This window comes from Chiroxiphia lanceolata, chromosome 1, assembly GCF_009829145.1.
Source record: "Chiroxiphia lanceolata isolate bChiLan1 chromosome 1, bChiLan1.pri, whole genome shotgun sequence".
Classification (NCBI taxonomy): Eukaryota; Metazoa; Chordata; class Aves; order Passeriformes; family Pipridae; genus Chiroxiphia; species Chiroxiphia lanceolata.
This window is the reverse complement of record NC_045637.1, coordinates 103,014,929-103,027,686: the sequence shown is the minus strand read 5'-3', so window position 1 is coordinate 103,027,686 and position 12,758 is coordinate 103,014,929. Positions and strand designations below refer to the sequence as shown.

Here is a 12,758-nt window from a genome sequence, read left to right as displayed (position 1 = left end):
CATATATACAGTTCATTTCAAAACAGCTCATTTTGATACAGTAAGACATTTTGAAAACCCCTGGTCTGCACAGCTGCCAACCCTTGCCTTCCTCCTTCCTTGTCTGTTTGATCTGCTCTGGGGGCAGTTCCAATGACATCCTCCTCATAAATAATGCCAGCTCAATCAGCTCCTGAGGTGTCCCCTGGTTCTCTTTGCTTTCCCCTTCTTCCCACCTCCAGTGTTACCATACCATTCCTGATACTCCTCAGTAATCACATACGTAAATAAGCCCCCATTCCCAGGACCCACAAAACAGGCTTTTGGATAAACATTTGATCCCAAAATCACACCCATTTCCAGCAGCAAGAGCATAAAAGCAGCCACCTCCAAAGAGGGTGATATACTAACCCGCTCATGTCACACCTTCTACTTTCCTTTCCATACCTCCGCAACTCTAAAACTGTCTGGGTTCAGGTAATGCCAAATGCTAGCTAAAAAACTCTGTCATTTCTGCTATGACAAAGCTGTTTATTAAAAACACAAGAAAACCCATTTCAATACCTGTTTTAGATTCTACCTAGCAGATTCAAAAACGTTGCTCAAATACACTGGGTTGTTGTGAATGGGAAAATGGAAGTGTACAGTGAGATTTAGACTTGCTAGTACTCTTGGGCAGGTGTCAGATGGCATAGGAAGGGCAGGAATTTTGTGGGAGAGCTCGTGAGTTAAGGTCTCACACCCTACCACACCTGTATTCAGAACTTTGAAACAGGAGAAGGAGGCAGCTGAGGGCTTTAGGATATTATCACAGCCTGTAGTCATTGGCAGGATTTCACAGGCCTTGAGGAGTGAAAGGGGGGAAAAGAACCAGTTGGGACAGAGACACTTTCAGCACAGGTAATGGGAACTGCTAATGAAGGAAAAAGGGAACTAAAAGGAATGATTAAGAGTTCCAATACTTTATTGGTGAGTTTGGAATCTGGTTAAACAATACATACATACATTTGAAACTGGGCAGCCAGTAGCTCTCATATACAAACCATCACAGTACCTTGGCAAATTCACAGTGCAGAAGGAAAAGCCATTTAAATGCTGCAGGCTCCCAGGAGCAGGGCAGACAGTAGTAGGTAAGCAGGTTAGCTTACCTAACTAATAGAAGGGGGGTGGAGGAGAGTGTGAGATATCCAGCTCTAGGCATCTGCTTTCCCTAGCTCAAATTAGCCAACTAATTTCCCCAGGTACTCTCTACAGAAACAAGTTTCTCCAGAGGGCAATTCACTGCACAGTGTTATACTGCTGCTCTACAGAGCTCTTGTGAATTTATTTCCTGTTTCTTAGAGGAATACTAATGCTCTCACCAGCAATTGCAGAGCATGCCCAGGGAAATGTGTTGGCTAATTTTGATGCCTAGAGATGTGTGAATTTCTGTTCCCTTTGCCTTCCCTCCACAGCTACCCATTTTGAATTAGCATGTAAACCAGTGGCATTCACCCCATATTCACAGATGAAGAGTTTATCAAGAAACAGGACTTTTCACAGGCTGTCATGTACAGGAGACAGACACACAGAGAAAATTCTAATTTCATTCTAATCCCTGATGGACTTTTTGCATTTTGCCAAAAACCCACTTTTCCACCTCATACAGCATCAGATCTGCCCACACCCTGTCCATCACATTGGCACAGAAGTCCCTGTGAATGCTCAGTAGGGTGTCCATTTGGGTGGACAACCACAGGATCTGCCTGCACAAATCTGCTGCCAACTCACACGGGTTTCAATCCATTGAAGGTAATAGGAGGGTTTTCACTGATTTTAACAGATAGGGTAGATTTAAACAAATGTCACATGCAGAATTCATTCACACATCAAACTCCAGTCGGTCCTAAAATCTGACTGATTTGGAAGAAAATATATGGACTTTCCTTCCTTGTTTCCAGCTAACTGAACAGTATCTAACTTCTGAATGAACACAATTTATCCAAAGGAAGACTTTTTTCCCATCAATACTGACTGGCTGTAATTATGTATACATTCACAACATATATGTTCCCTTATTAAAAGATTGCCCAAGTGATAAGGTGGAAAAAAAATGCTTCTGGTTTGAAAGAATAACTGCACAGACTGCAGTTTGCTACCATATTAATGTAGCACCAATAGATGCTGGAATTAGAAAGTAAAAGGCAGCCAGAGGAATTGTTAATAGTTTTGTGCAGTGTTTAGGCTTCTAAAACTAAAATGCTTCTTTAGGGAAGTGATAATACTTTCATATGTGATCCCGTGACTACAGTATAAATGCTAAAGACGCATTCCCACAAGTGTCACATGCTATAACCTGTGCTGGTTTTGGCTGGGGTAGAGTTAAATCGAGTCACAGTAGCTAATATGGGCCTGTGTTTTGAATTTGTGCTGGAAACAGTGTTGATAAAACAGGGATGTTTTAGTTATTGCTGAATTGTGCTTGCATGGCCTCAAGACCTCTTCTGTTTCTCATCCCCTCCCACCGGCAAGTAGGCTGGAGGTTCACAAGAATTTGAGAGGGGACGCAGCCAAGACAGTTGACCCTAAATGACCAAAGGCATATCCCATACCATAGGGTGTCATGCTGAGCATATAAAGCTGAGGAAGAAGAAGGAAGGGGAGGATATTCAGAATGAGGGCATTTGTTTTCCCAAGTAGCTACTGTTCATGATAGAGCTTTCCTTGGGATGGCTGAACACCTGCCTGCCCACGGCAAGTGGTGAATTAATTCCCTGTTTCACTTTGCTAGCACATGTGGTTTTTGCTTTGTCTGGTAAACTGTCATTATCTCAACACACCTTTTTTTTTCTCACTATTACCTTTCTGATTCTCTTCCCCCACTGAGCAAGCAGCTGTGTGGTGCTTAGCTGCCAGCTGGGGTTGAACCATGACATAACTGTCTGGCTATATTTGCAAATTGCTCCATTTTCTACAGTTCTATTCTAAATTTATCACTATTTCTAATGAATTTCCCTGTTTCCAGGAGCACATTGGTTACTTTTTTTCTTAAAGGCAGGATATTTATTATTTTTCACCGTTACCCATTCACATGCTAAATTAGATACAGAACACAAATCAGGCACAATAATATGCTGCTTCTAGTACAACAGAAGAAAAATATTTATATTCAGTAGAAAGCAAGCAGGCAATTCATTAGTTTAATGTATGTACCTGATCTCTGCTGGGAAAAGATTTCTGTGTTGGCACAGGACACCGGAGAAATTGAGTGAACTAACACGGCAACTATCAAGAGACAAGATTTTTCTCCTATTCTGGTTTGATACGAATAAGGATTCTATTTGAAGGTAGATGACTTCCAGTGTGAAAACTACCCACCTCCCCAAAAAATGAAACCACACACAAAAAACACTCCCAAACCTAACAGGCACAACAACTAATTAAAGCAAACACACAGAACAATTCAGGGCATCTGGAAGAAAAGGTCAGAACTGTGGTGGCACAAGTTCTGCATATCAAGTAAAGAGGTGAAAACTCAACAAGAACTTCATTGTAGCTAATACTTTTTTCTAGAAAATAGTACATGAATACTACCAAGACATATCTCATTTTCAGACATATCTGGAGCGGGGGAACACATCTTAGATGAGAAAATTATATATAGTATTTACAGTTCTCCAGGATCTGCTCTCAGGGATATTTCCAACTGAATCACAAGAAAGCTTGTTGTTGCTAGGTTCCTATCTACCTGAAAGGACAGCAATGCATCGGTGTAGGTGAATGCTGCTTTGTTCGGATGCAAACCAGAAGGCACACGGTATAGCCCAGGCTCTCCAGACCACCCAGAGAGTCTAGGAATCACAAGTAGTCAAAAAGAAGGTAATGAAACAGAAATAGCAACTGCTTGATGGCAACAGTGAGTTCTAGCCCTACAGCTTTTCTGTCTGCCGTGTTCTTCCTTCCCTAAGAGCAGTCTCAGGAATAGATTTTCTCTGGCTCTTCACAGTACTGTTGGATCACCTCAGCAAGGTCAAGGCACCGCAAAATTCTCCATTTCTCAGCAGCCAGCTCTTCCTTGGATACCTGGCCCAGCAGTTTTTTGGCAAAGAGGTTCTGATCCTGCATGAAAAGTCCCACAGAAGACCTTGGGGCTTCAGGGAAGTTCTCCAGGCAACCACTTGTGAAACAGAAGTTGATTTTCTTTTCACGTCTCATCCCTGGTCCCCTTTCTTCAATCCAAGTCAGAGGTCTAGTGTGAAGGAACAGAGGAAGAGTATTTATTAAGAAATGGAATCAACAGCTCTAATTTATGTGCTTTTTTCCTCAACGTTTACAGAAAGTGCTCTAATAAATGCACCATTTCTAAATATCAGTCATCGCATATTCAGGCAACATGTTCTGAAAAAAGTGCCTTGTGGTTACAGAGCTCAACAGCAACTAACAGTCTTAACTCCGCCATTTCTTCACTCCATGACTTTCAGCACACCATCTAAGCTCTCTCCAGCTTTGTTTTCTCCATGCACAAAAGTGAAGCCAGCAATGTCTAGCCAGCTCACAGGGAAAAGGGAAGTTTAATCTGTTTGTTTGTGGACTTGGATGAAAAGTGCAGCGAAACATTCAAATATTTTGTACATGATTCAATCACAGCTAATCCCACAAGGCCCTCAATATCTAGTCATTCCTCTAGCAAGAATAAATTCAGGTCGCTCAGGTACATAATGATGATCCAGGTGCTACAGAGTGAGCTGAACCTCACCCCTTTGGGATAAGCTGGACAGGTGGCAAGTTCACTCACACAGACACAAGTGTCCATACTCTCTGAACTTTGAAAATATGTTTCTTTCTCTACACTGGGACCACTGAGCTGATCCTAAAAATTATACCAGAAAATGACAATTTTTCCTGTTTCAGTTCTCAGGCTAATCTTTCTTAATCAGAGCAGAGTCCTGTCTTATGCCAACTTGATAGCCACAGTCTCTAAACCAAGCACTGGTGGTACTGGCTATTGACCTGCATAGCTTGCCCTTTCCCCCCCAACTTCCCATATTGGCTGAGGAAAGAGGAGCCATGGGACATGCTGCATCACTTCAGGGTACTCAGACTCCCTGACGCAACACTGCAAGTGCTTGCAGAGGCTTTGAGGAATGGTCCTCAACACTAGTGACAGTCACAGTCCTCCCTTCCTGCTCTTTCTCAACTGCCTGAACCACATCATTACCCTTCTGCAGCTCATTCATCAGAACTCACTACTGCCTCTGTTTAGAGGATGCACATTATTTTTCTTACTTGGTTATTGATGGCCCTTCCACAGTCCTTTATATCCCACTTTAGTCTGCCATTCACAAATTATGAAGGCATCAATAGCCTGGAAGAACAAATTCTGTTTCCAAGTACTGCCCATTAAATCTTCAGTATCATTAGATCTGGAAGGAAAGTCCTTGTCAATCTACCCTGAATGCATTCTGCAGAGCACTCAATGATTCTGCACCTCTCATCTTTTATACTTTAGGATTCATTTTCTATATTTACATCATTGTATCAACTATTCTTTGCTCATCTGTACTGCCACACCACACCCCCTCTAAAAATCAAGCATGGCCAGATGAATCTGCCTGAACAGAATAAAATAACTGGAGGGGGGGGGAATACCTAAATCACAGCCTGCAAGAACACACCAAAAAAATCCTCAGAAGACTAATAAATGCAGAGACACCACAGGTTTTAGGAAGTCTCAAGGCCACATGTCACTGCAAGCCAGAAGGGTGCTTGAGGGCCATATCACTCAGTGTTTTCTGTGTTCTCATCCTCCTTCCCTGAGGTAAAGGCTGTTGATCTGGGTCAGAGGCTGCTGAGCAAGCGAGGCTTTGCTCTGACTTGACAGAGCTGGTTTTATATTCCTATGATAGTAAACAGCCAGAGAGGGTTCAGGCCACTGTTATTCAAAGCTGCTTTAGCTCAGGTAGGCAGATACGAAGAAACCACTGGGCAGGCACAGGCAAAGATCTCCATCATGTAATAGCAAGGAGTTCACAATGTGATCCAAAACAGGCCCTGTCAATACAGGGTCACCTCCCTGGGATGATCTAGAGCAGATGCACATCAGTGATCAGGCTCAAGTGTACGCCTTCTGCTCTAGCTTGGGTAAGCCACTGAACCAGAAGCACAATCATGCAGAGCAGGCAGAATTTAATCAAAATTATTAGAATGACTGATTTAGATCAGTGAGCAGGAAAATGTTGGGTTTACTAATAGATTTATCTGCTTCTGCAATTGGAATTATAGTCATCTTCCCAAAGAGAGGTTGATGCTACTTGATTGGTAATCAAAACATATTCTTTTTAATTGACAACAACTTCTACTCTAAAATTAGTCTCTTATTTTGCTATAAAGATAAATGTATTGTAAGTCCACACATTATTTAACCAATTTTGTAGCTTAAGAAACAGGCTTATATTTTATGTCAGAAAACTGTGAAGGGCTGCTGCTTTTTTCATAGACAATTTATCCACTTTCATTAAAGATTTGTATGAAAGTATTGTCTGGCTACAGATGTATTTAGTTATTTAGAAGTGTTAGTAGTGTTACTTAGAAGCAACAAATCCAACATTTTTGATAGCTGAATAAGGCCACATTAAATATGTTAGATATTTAAAGAAGAAGAAGACAAAGAAAATTTACCAAGCATTAACAAACCACTTTTATACTGACTTTTTGCAAAGCAGTCTGCAGAGAAGAAACCACCCTGACTTTCTGTCTTTCCAGATTTCAAACTGGCAGAGATATCCTAGCTACATTTTATTCAGAGATAGGAAGAGACTTTCTGCTTTTCTGATTCCCTGGTTCCTCAAATAATGAGTGGCCCTTACTGGACTGCATTAGCTCAATAAACCAAAATGAAGCAAGCATTCTTTGTATCTCCAGAAGAATTAAGCTGGCTTCATGCTTGAAAGAATTCTGGGTACACTCAGCTTAATATTTTATGCAGCAACTTCTGCAGAAAGCATGTATTACATGATTTTCTATGAAAGTTCAGTTTGAAGCTATTTTATTAGACTCTGTAAGCTTAGATGTCCATAAAAACATAATTTCAAATGTTTACTGTCAGAATATGTGTTCAGAAAATGTCATCAATTTCTTTTAAAAATTTTCCTTTTCACACTTTGAAAATGCCAATATTTTTTATTTGTCATGCAGTCAATGAGGGTCTCCCTCAGCTTGGATGGGAATTAGACAATTGGACCCTACCCCTGGTTAACATCAAAAGAGATGTTGTCCAAATCATTATCTCTCCAGCTTGCACTAAAAATTGATTTGTGACATTTACTGAATCCAAGCTCTGTAATCCTTGGACAGGAACTGCAGTCCCAAACCAGACGCGCTGTCAGTAGAGGTTTGGCTTTTCCTGGATTGCTCAATGTTTTATCACAGAGAAGCTGTTAACTCAGCCTTCTTGGAAACACAACAGAGGCAGAGGTCATCTCTCAAATAGCTGGGTGCCAGGCATTAACACACACCTCCAAAATTCACCCAGAGACAGACAAGCAGCCAGGGTGGGCTGTGCAGCAGAGACAGGCTATACCCTTTGCACAAATCCCTGCTTAACAAGCAGAATATAGGCTCCCGTACTCTGCACCTGCTGTATTTTCCAAGGCAGAAAATAGGATGAATTAATCTGTTTTCTCAAGGTAGTGCATTCATGTCTTTCAAAAAAGTATGGGATAGCTCTCAGGAAAGGGGCAGACCTTTCCCATCCTTCAGCAAAATGAAGATTGGGCAAATTAGAGCTGTAACACCATCATGATTGCTGCTGGGCCATAACCTCACTTGACAGAGAGCGGGCCAAATTCTCTGCTGCAGTAACTCCATTGACGTCAACAGGGGAAGGTCAGCAGGAAATACGGCCTCAGCACTGAACAGAATACAGGAACGCTATGTAACTTTCCAACTGGCATAAATTATCCCAGAGGCATAAAACTGACTGTCTCCAAAGTCATTAAAACACTCATGGTGACAAAACGCTTACTGATCCATCCAAGGGCTAAGAAAAGCAGGTATTGGTTAGTGGTGTGGAGCAGGAAAAAAAAACCCAGTAAAACAGAAGCAGTTCTGTATCCAGCAAATATCATATATAGCAGCTAAGGACTACCCAGGAGACAGGACAGCAAGGGAAATGTTTAAACCACCCGCTAGTTCCACCTGCTGGAATTAGTTCAAAATCTCACTCTATCAAGATCTTTACAGCTACTTGTGTTACTAGCAAAGTGCTAAGAGGGTAAACAGAGCTTGTATACAGAGTTCTGTCCTCTCACAACTGCATTTTAAAAGGAATTGGAAAGGATGTTTTATTTAAAGAGAGAGCAAAATTGCTAAAACAAGATGTTAATCCCAAGATAAACACCAGTGGGCTTTGTAGGAGTGGCTGATAAAATGCTTAACTAGACCCGTGGTGAAACTAACAGTTCAAAGGAGCCCTGATTATTCCCTCCCCAAATACTAGTCCTTCAGGTTATTACCTTACCTAAACAGTTTCCTAAAATTCTGTGTTGGCTTTGGGGTTTTTTAAGAGTTCTAGCAAGATGTGTGCAACAAAAAAAGGGCTATTTGTTACAAATGAACATAGGCCAGAACATTTTCCCATGGGGTCTTATTTTCCCCTCTTCTCCAGTCTTTTCAATATATTTCTTGTCATATGCCTATAAGGGGTCATCCATCTCAAAGGCAGAGCATCCTATATAGAAAACTAAGAAAATAGGAGTAAAAAGAAAGGAACAAATTGTTCCATCACTCTCTCTACCTCCTAGGAAACACACAGAGCTTGGGTAACTTCTCTGTACCTTTTCACATCAGATAATTCTCAGGTTGCACCTATAGCACACATTAATCTGTCGTCATCATCAGTAACTTCAGCCTATCAGAAGGGACATAATCTCTGTACAGATGGTCCAGAATAACCAAACCTGAGAGTTTTTACCAGACTTTGGATCAAGCTGAGTACTCAATCCACAGTATGAAACACTGATGACTTACTTCATAGTCATAAAATATTTTAAAATATGCTATTTTATAGCAAGGCCATTAAAAATATCCTATTTGAAAGAAAAGATATTGTTACCATATAGTAAAAAGGAGATCAAACTCAATACTATAAAATGCATCATCAAAAGAGTTTTCTCTTGTACACTTTCATGTCAGCATCCAACCACTGTTTCCTCAAGAGGAAGAGAGGATGCAGAATTCCTGCAGACAATGAGGAGCCTGGCTCACCTGCTGCCACAGCCATTACTCACTTCTTATTTGCCGTCTGGAAGTGAACAGTCATTCTGGAATAATTCTTATCCTTCTGTTTTTCTCTGGTGGCAGAGGTAACAGTGAGGTCTCCAAAGAGGTCAATCAGCCAAGTCAGCCGGGCAATTCCACTGAAAGCTGGGAATCCTGATTTGTTTTCATCAAGGACACTACCTGGTGCAACATAATAAAAACTCTTGAGAAATATGAAAAAGAATAATGCCTTCTGCATAGGAAAGGATGAAGAAACTGCAGAGTTGTAGACTTAGAGATCTGGTTGTAGAAAGGTCATGAGTGGATGGACTGACTAGGAAAGTCAACAAACACAGTCAGCCTTGAAACGGATGAGTTGGTGACCTGTGGCAGAGAAGGCTGCACAAAGCACATATACAACAAACCCCTCGGGACATGCTGAGGACAGGAGGGTGTATGTGGATTCAACAAGGGTATAAAGCAGGGAGGAAAAAAAACGGATAAAAAAAATCTCTTCAAGGTCTTCTGTGGTCCAACATCAGTATTGAAGACTAAACGTCCCCCATAGAAATTGGAATGCTTCCTCAGCACTCAACCTCCTCTTCAAGACCAATATGAATGAGAAATTTGTCACTCACACCAGGGTACAAGAAGGTCTGAAGGAGTGCTCTCTCCTCCATACACCAAGGCATGGGCTTGCACCCCTTCACCAGATAGCAGAAAGAAAGTAGCAAAGCAACAGTCCTTAGAACACAACTGTTAAGGCAAAGGTGCTTTCCAGACAGTTCCATTGTTTCATGGAAATATCCAGAACCAAAACCTGTTTCCTTACTCAGTTTATAGACAGACTCATGTAAAAGGACTGAATGAAGCCTGGAAGGACTGGCATCCCTGAGGAGCAGGCACACAAGTCCAGATGTACTTTGATTTCCTCACAGCTACTGACCTGTGAAATGCAGCGTTCCCTTCACCAGGTCTTTCCCAGCCACCTCTTTTTTCAGCTGCTTGTACTCTTCAGTAAGAAGTTCAATGTGCTCCACATGAAGTACTTTATCTGCCAGAAAAAAAAAAAAACAAACCCAAGCCAAAAATCAGGACAGATTAAATAAAAGCTTTCTATGTGAATCAAAGGCATGTCTACACAGTGAAGACTTCACCAACCACCAGTGGGAACTCACTTAGAAGTATTCTCATGTATGGCTGGCAAAGTGATGTCAGGAAGAAAACCAAACATGTGCCCTGTGCTGAGGCATCAATCCGGGTTAAGGATTTTCAGGAGACAACAAATATAAAGACTACGGAAACAGTAGTTTATGTTTAACAGAAACTCTGTAATGAAACTCAATACCCAACTAAGGCTGACACATGAGTCTTCAGACTAACGGATGGATTAATTCTTGGCCTCTTTTTCCTCACATTTCCTTGTTCTGCATTTTTCCTCCCAGGGTAGTAGGAAAGAAAAAGTGAAGGGAAAAAATAGTATAATGCTCAGACCCAGATTGGAACAATATGTTAAGGAGTACCTCCCTCCATTGCAATTAATTGAGTTGCTTTGGAATAGAGGTTATCCGAGTTGAATGTGGCCCTCATTCAATATGTTTTTGTGGAAGATTTCCAGGAGAGTCAGTTTAGGCTGCTGACAGTAACTGCTGCTGCTTCAAGAGAAGACGCATAAATTCTGCTCAATGGGAAACCATTTGGTGAGCAACAAGACAGTAAGTGGTGTTGGTACAGGGAAACAGCAAAGCAGAAATCCTATACCTCTGGTGTTTCAGGACAAAAGTCACAAAGGAAATTTTTAAGAAGTAGTGGTATAAATAGTACAACTTGCCCAAATAATTTGCACTGCACTCCTACTCAGCACTGCTCTTTTCCTGGCAGCCCCATTCATCCCCACTGGCCTCAACTGAACTGCCAGCTTCTGACCCTTGTCACCAAAGGGATGGTACTACACACTTCCCAGAAATAAAAAGATTTTGCTTAGAGATAAATTGTCTTTCAGACAGGGATGCCTTGCTGCCCCACAATAGCATGAGCAACTGTATGTGACCAGCACATCACAAATGCTAGAAGCTAAGGGAGCTGTTTACAGTTCCATTTCAAGGGAGAGAGAGGACAGGGAGGTGCTCAAGTCTAATGGCTGCACTCACCAAGTGCTTTACTATCACTGTGACAGAAGTCTTTTCTTAACTGCACTCTCAGTGTCACAAACAGAGGGTATGTTTTTGTGAGGGCAAACATACCCTACTCTTAGCATTGACATTTGTGTGTTTGTTTCCTTACTGGCACATGTCTTAAATCCTAGATTTGCACATCTCTGGGACAGGAATACTCTCTTGAATGTGATGACTTATAGTAGGCTGGAGACACCTTTGAGTTTGATGCCTGTGGTACTACTCAACAGGTAGTACTTCACACTCTTGAGAACAAATGTGTTACCTTTCTGCTCAGCCATCTCCCAGAGCTCATGGGCTGCCTTAGCAGACAAAGCCATGGGATATTCAACAAGGACATGTTTCCCAGCTTCTAAAAACATTCTGAAAGGGATAAAAGATCAGTCATTACAGAGAATTTTATTGTAATCATCTCTTACCACTGTGCAAGTTGCTTCTCATTCCCACAGCCAGCTCCATAAGGAGAAATGCTCAACATGGAGTAACAGAAATAAATGGCAAATTTCCTAGCAAGAATGGTGTGATGGCTACATCGCACATTTAAACAGCACAGAAACTGGGTTTTAAGTCTTCTTTTTCCACAGAATTCCCTCACTCCAGCTGCTAAAATACCACAGAATTGACCACTACAACTTCTAACTTACAGACACCCAAGTAGCTGGAGAGGGGCACTGGCATATCCTCCTACTATATGATCTGTGACGAAAGGCTTTGAATCCTGTTTTAAGCTGCCTGTCCATCAAACACAGGCCTAGATGTATGCAAATGGAATTACTTGGGAAATGAATGCATCTTAAATCCTACTCTCTTCCAGAGTTTATTGGGTGCTCTAGGGAACGCACTATCATTCATTTCAGGCCTCTAGTCTGGCAGTCTCTTCTTCAGTGTCTGCATCCTCCCTGCAACAGTTTACACAGCTCCTCTATGCTTCCAAAATACAAGGGAAAGTGTGTGAAAAGGAGGGCAAAATCCATCAAAATACCTGATGGTTTCTTCATGGCTTCTGTTCTCTGTGCTGATGAAGGCTGCATGGACCTCTTTGCTTCTTAGAGCATCTTCCAGGCTAATCTGCTTGGCCTCATTAATATTTCCAAAACTTCTCCTGCATTATTTAGCATAAATACAACCAGACTATAACTGTCACAGTCCATTCTTCACAACTGCATGTTGTATAGCAGTACTTAAATATTGTTCCCATGGACCAGCCTCACTGAGCTCAAGCAGGGTAAAACAAAGGCAGCTCAGTTATCCAGGAAGAGTGCGAGCACTTACAGACAGAAGTGGAGTGCACAAGAGAAACAAACAGATGTGCCAGTGTGTAGGTGGTGGTATCAGTACAGACATTGGCCTGCTATTGAAGTGTAAAGT

The 12,758-nt window shown here is 41.6% G+C and overlaps 1 protein-coding gene across 8 annotated transcripts in view; it reads right to left on the bottom strand.

The window, feature by feature from the left end:
* Positions 1 to 922: 922 nt before the first annotated feature.
* BLVRA (biliverdin reductase A) overlaps positions 923 to 12,758 on the bottom strand; it is a 38,684-nt gene continuing 26,848 nt past the window's right edge. For 5 of the 8 annotated variants that reach the window (XM_032681649.1, XM_032681644.1, XM_032681601.1 and 2 more), the window contains 5 exons: positions 12,373 to 12,492; positions 11,656 to 11,753; positions 10,163 to 10,270; positions 9,246 to 9,417; positions 923 to 4,207 (listed from right to left, as the gene is read on the bottom strand). In XM_032681649.1, coding sequence (XP_032537540.1) covers positions 3,934 to 4,207; positions 9,246 to 9,417; positions 10,163 to 10,270; positions 11,656 to 11,753; positions 12,373 to 12,492 — 772 coding nt within the window. In that variant the 3' untranslated portion in view covers positions 923 to 3,933. The remainder of the gene's footprint in view (positions 4,208 to 9,245; positions 9,418 to 10,162; positions 10,271 to 11,655; positions 11,754 to 12,372; positions 12,493 to 12,758) is intronic. The other 3 variants (XM_032681616.1, XM_032681608.1, XM_032681625.1) reach the window with 2 other exon arrangements.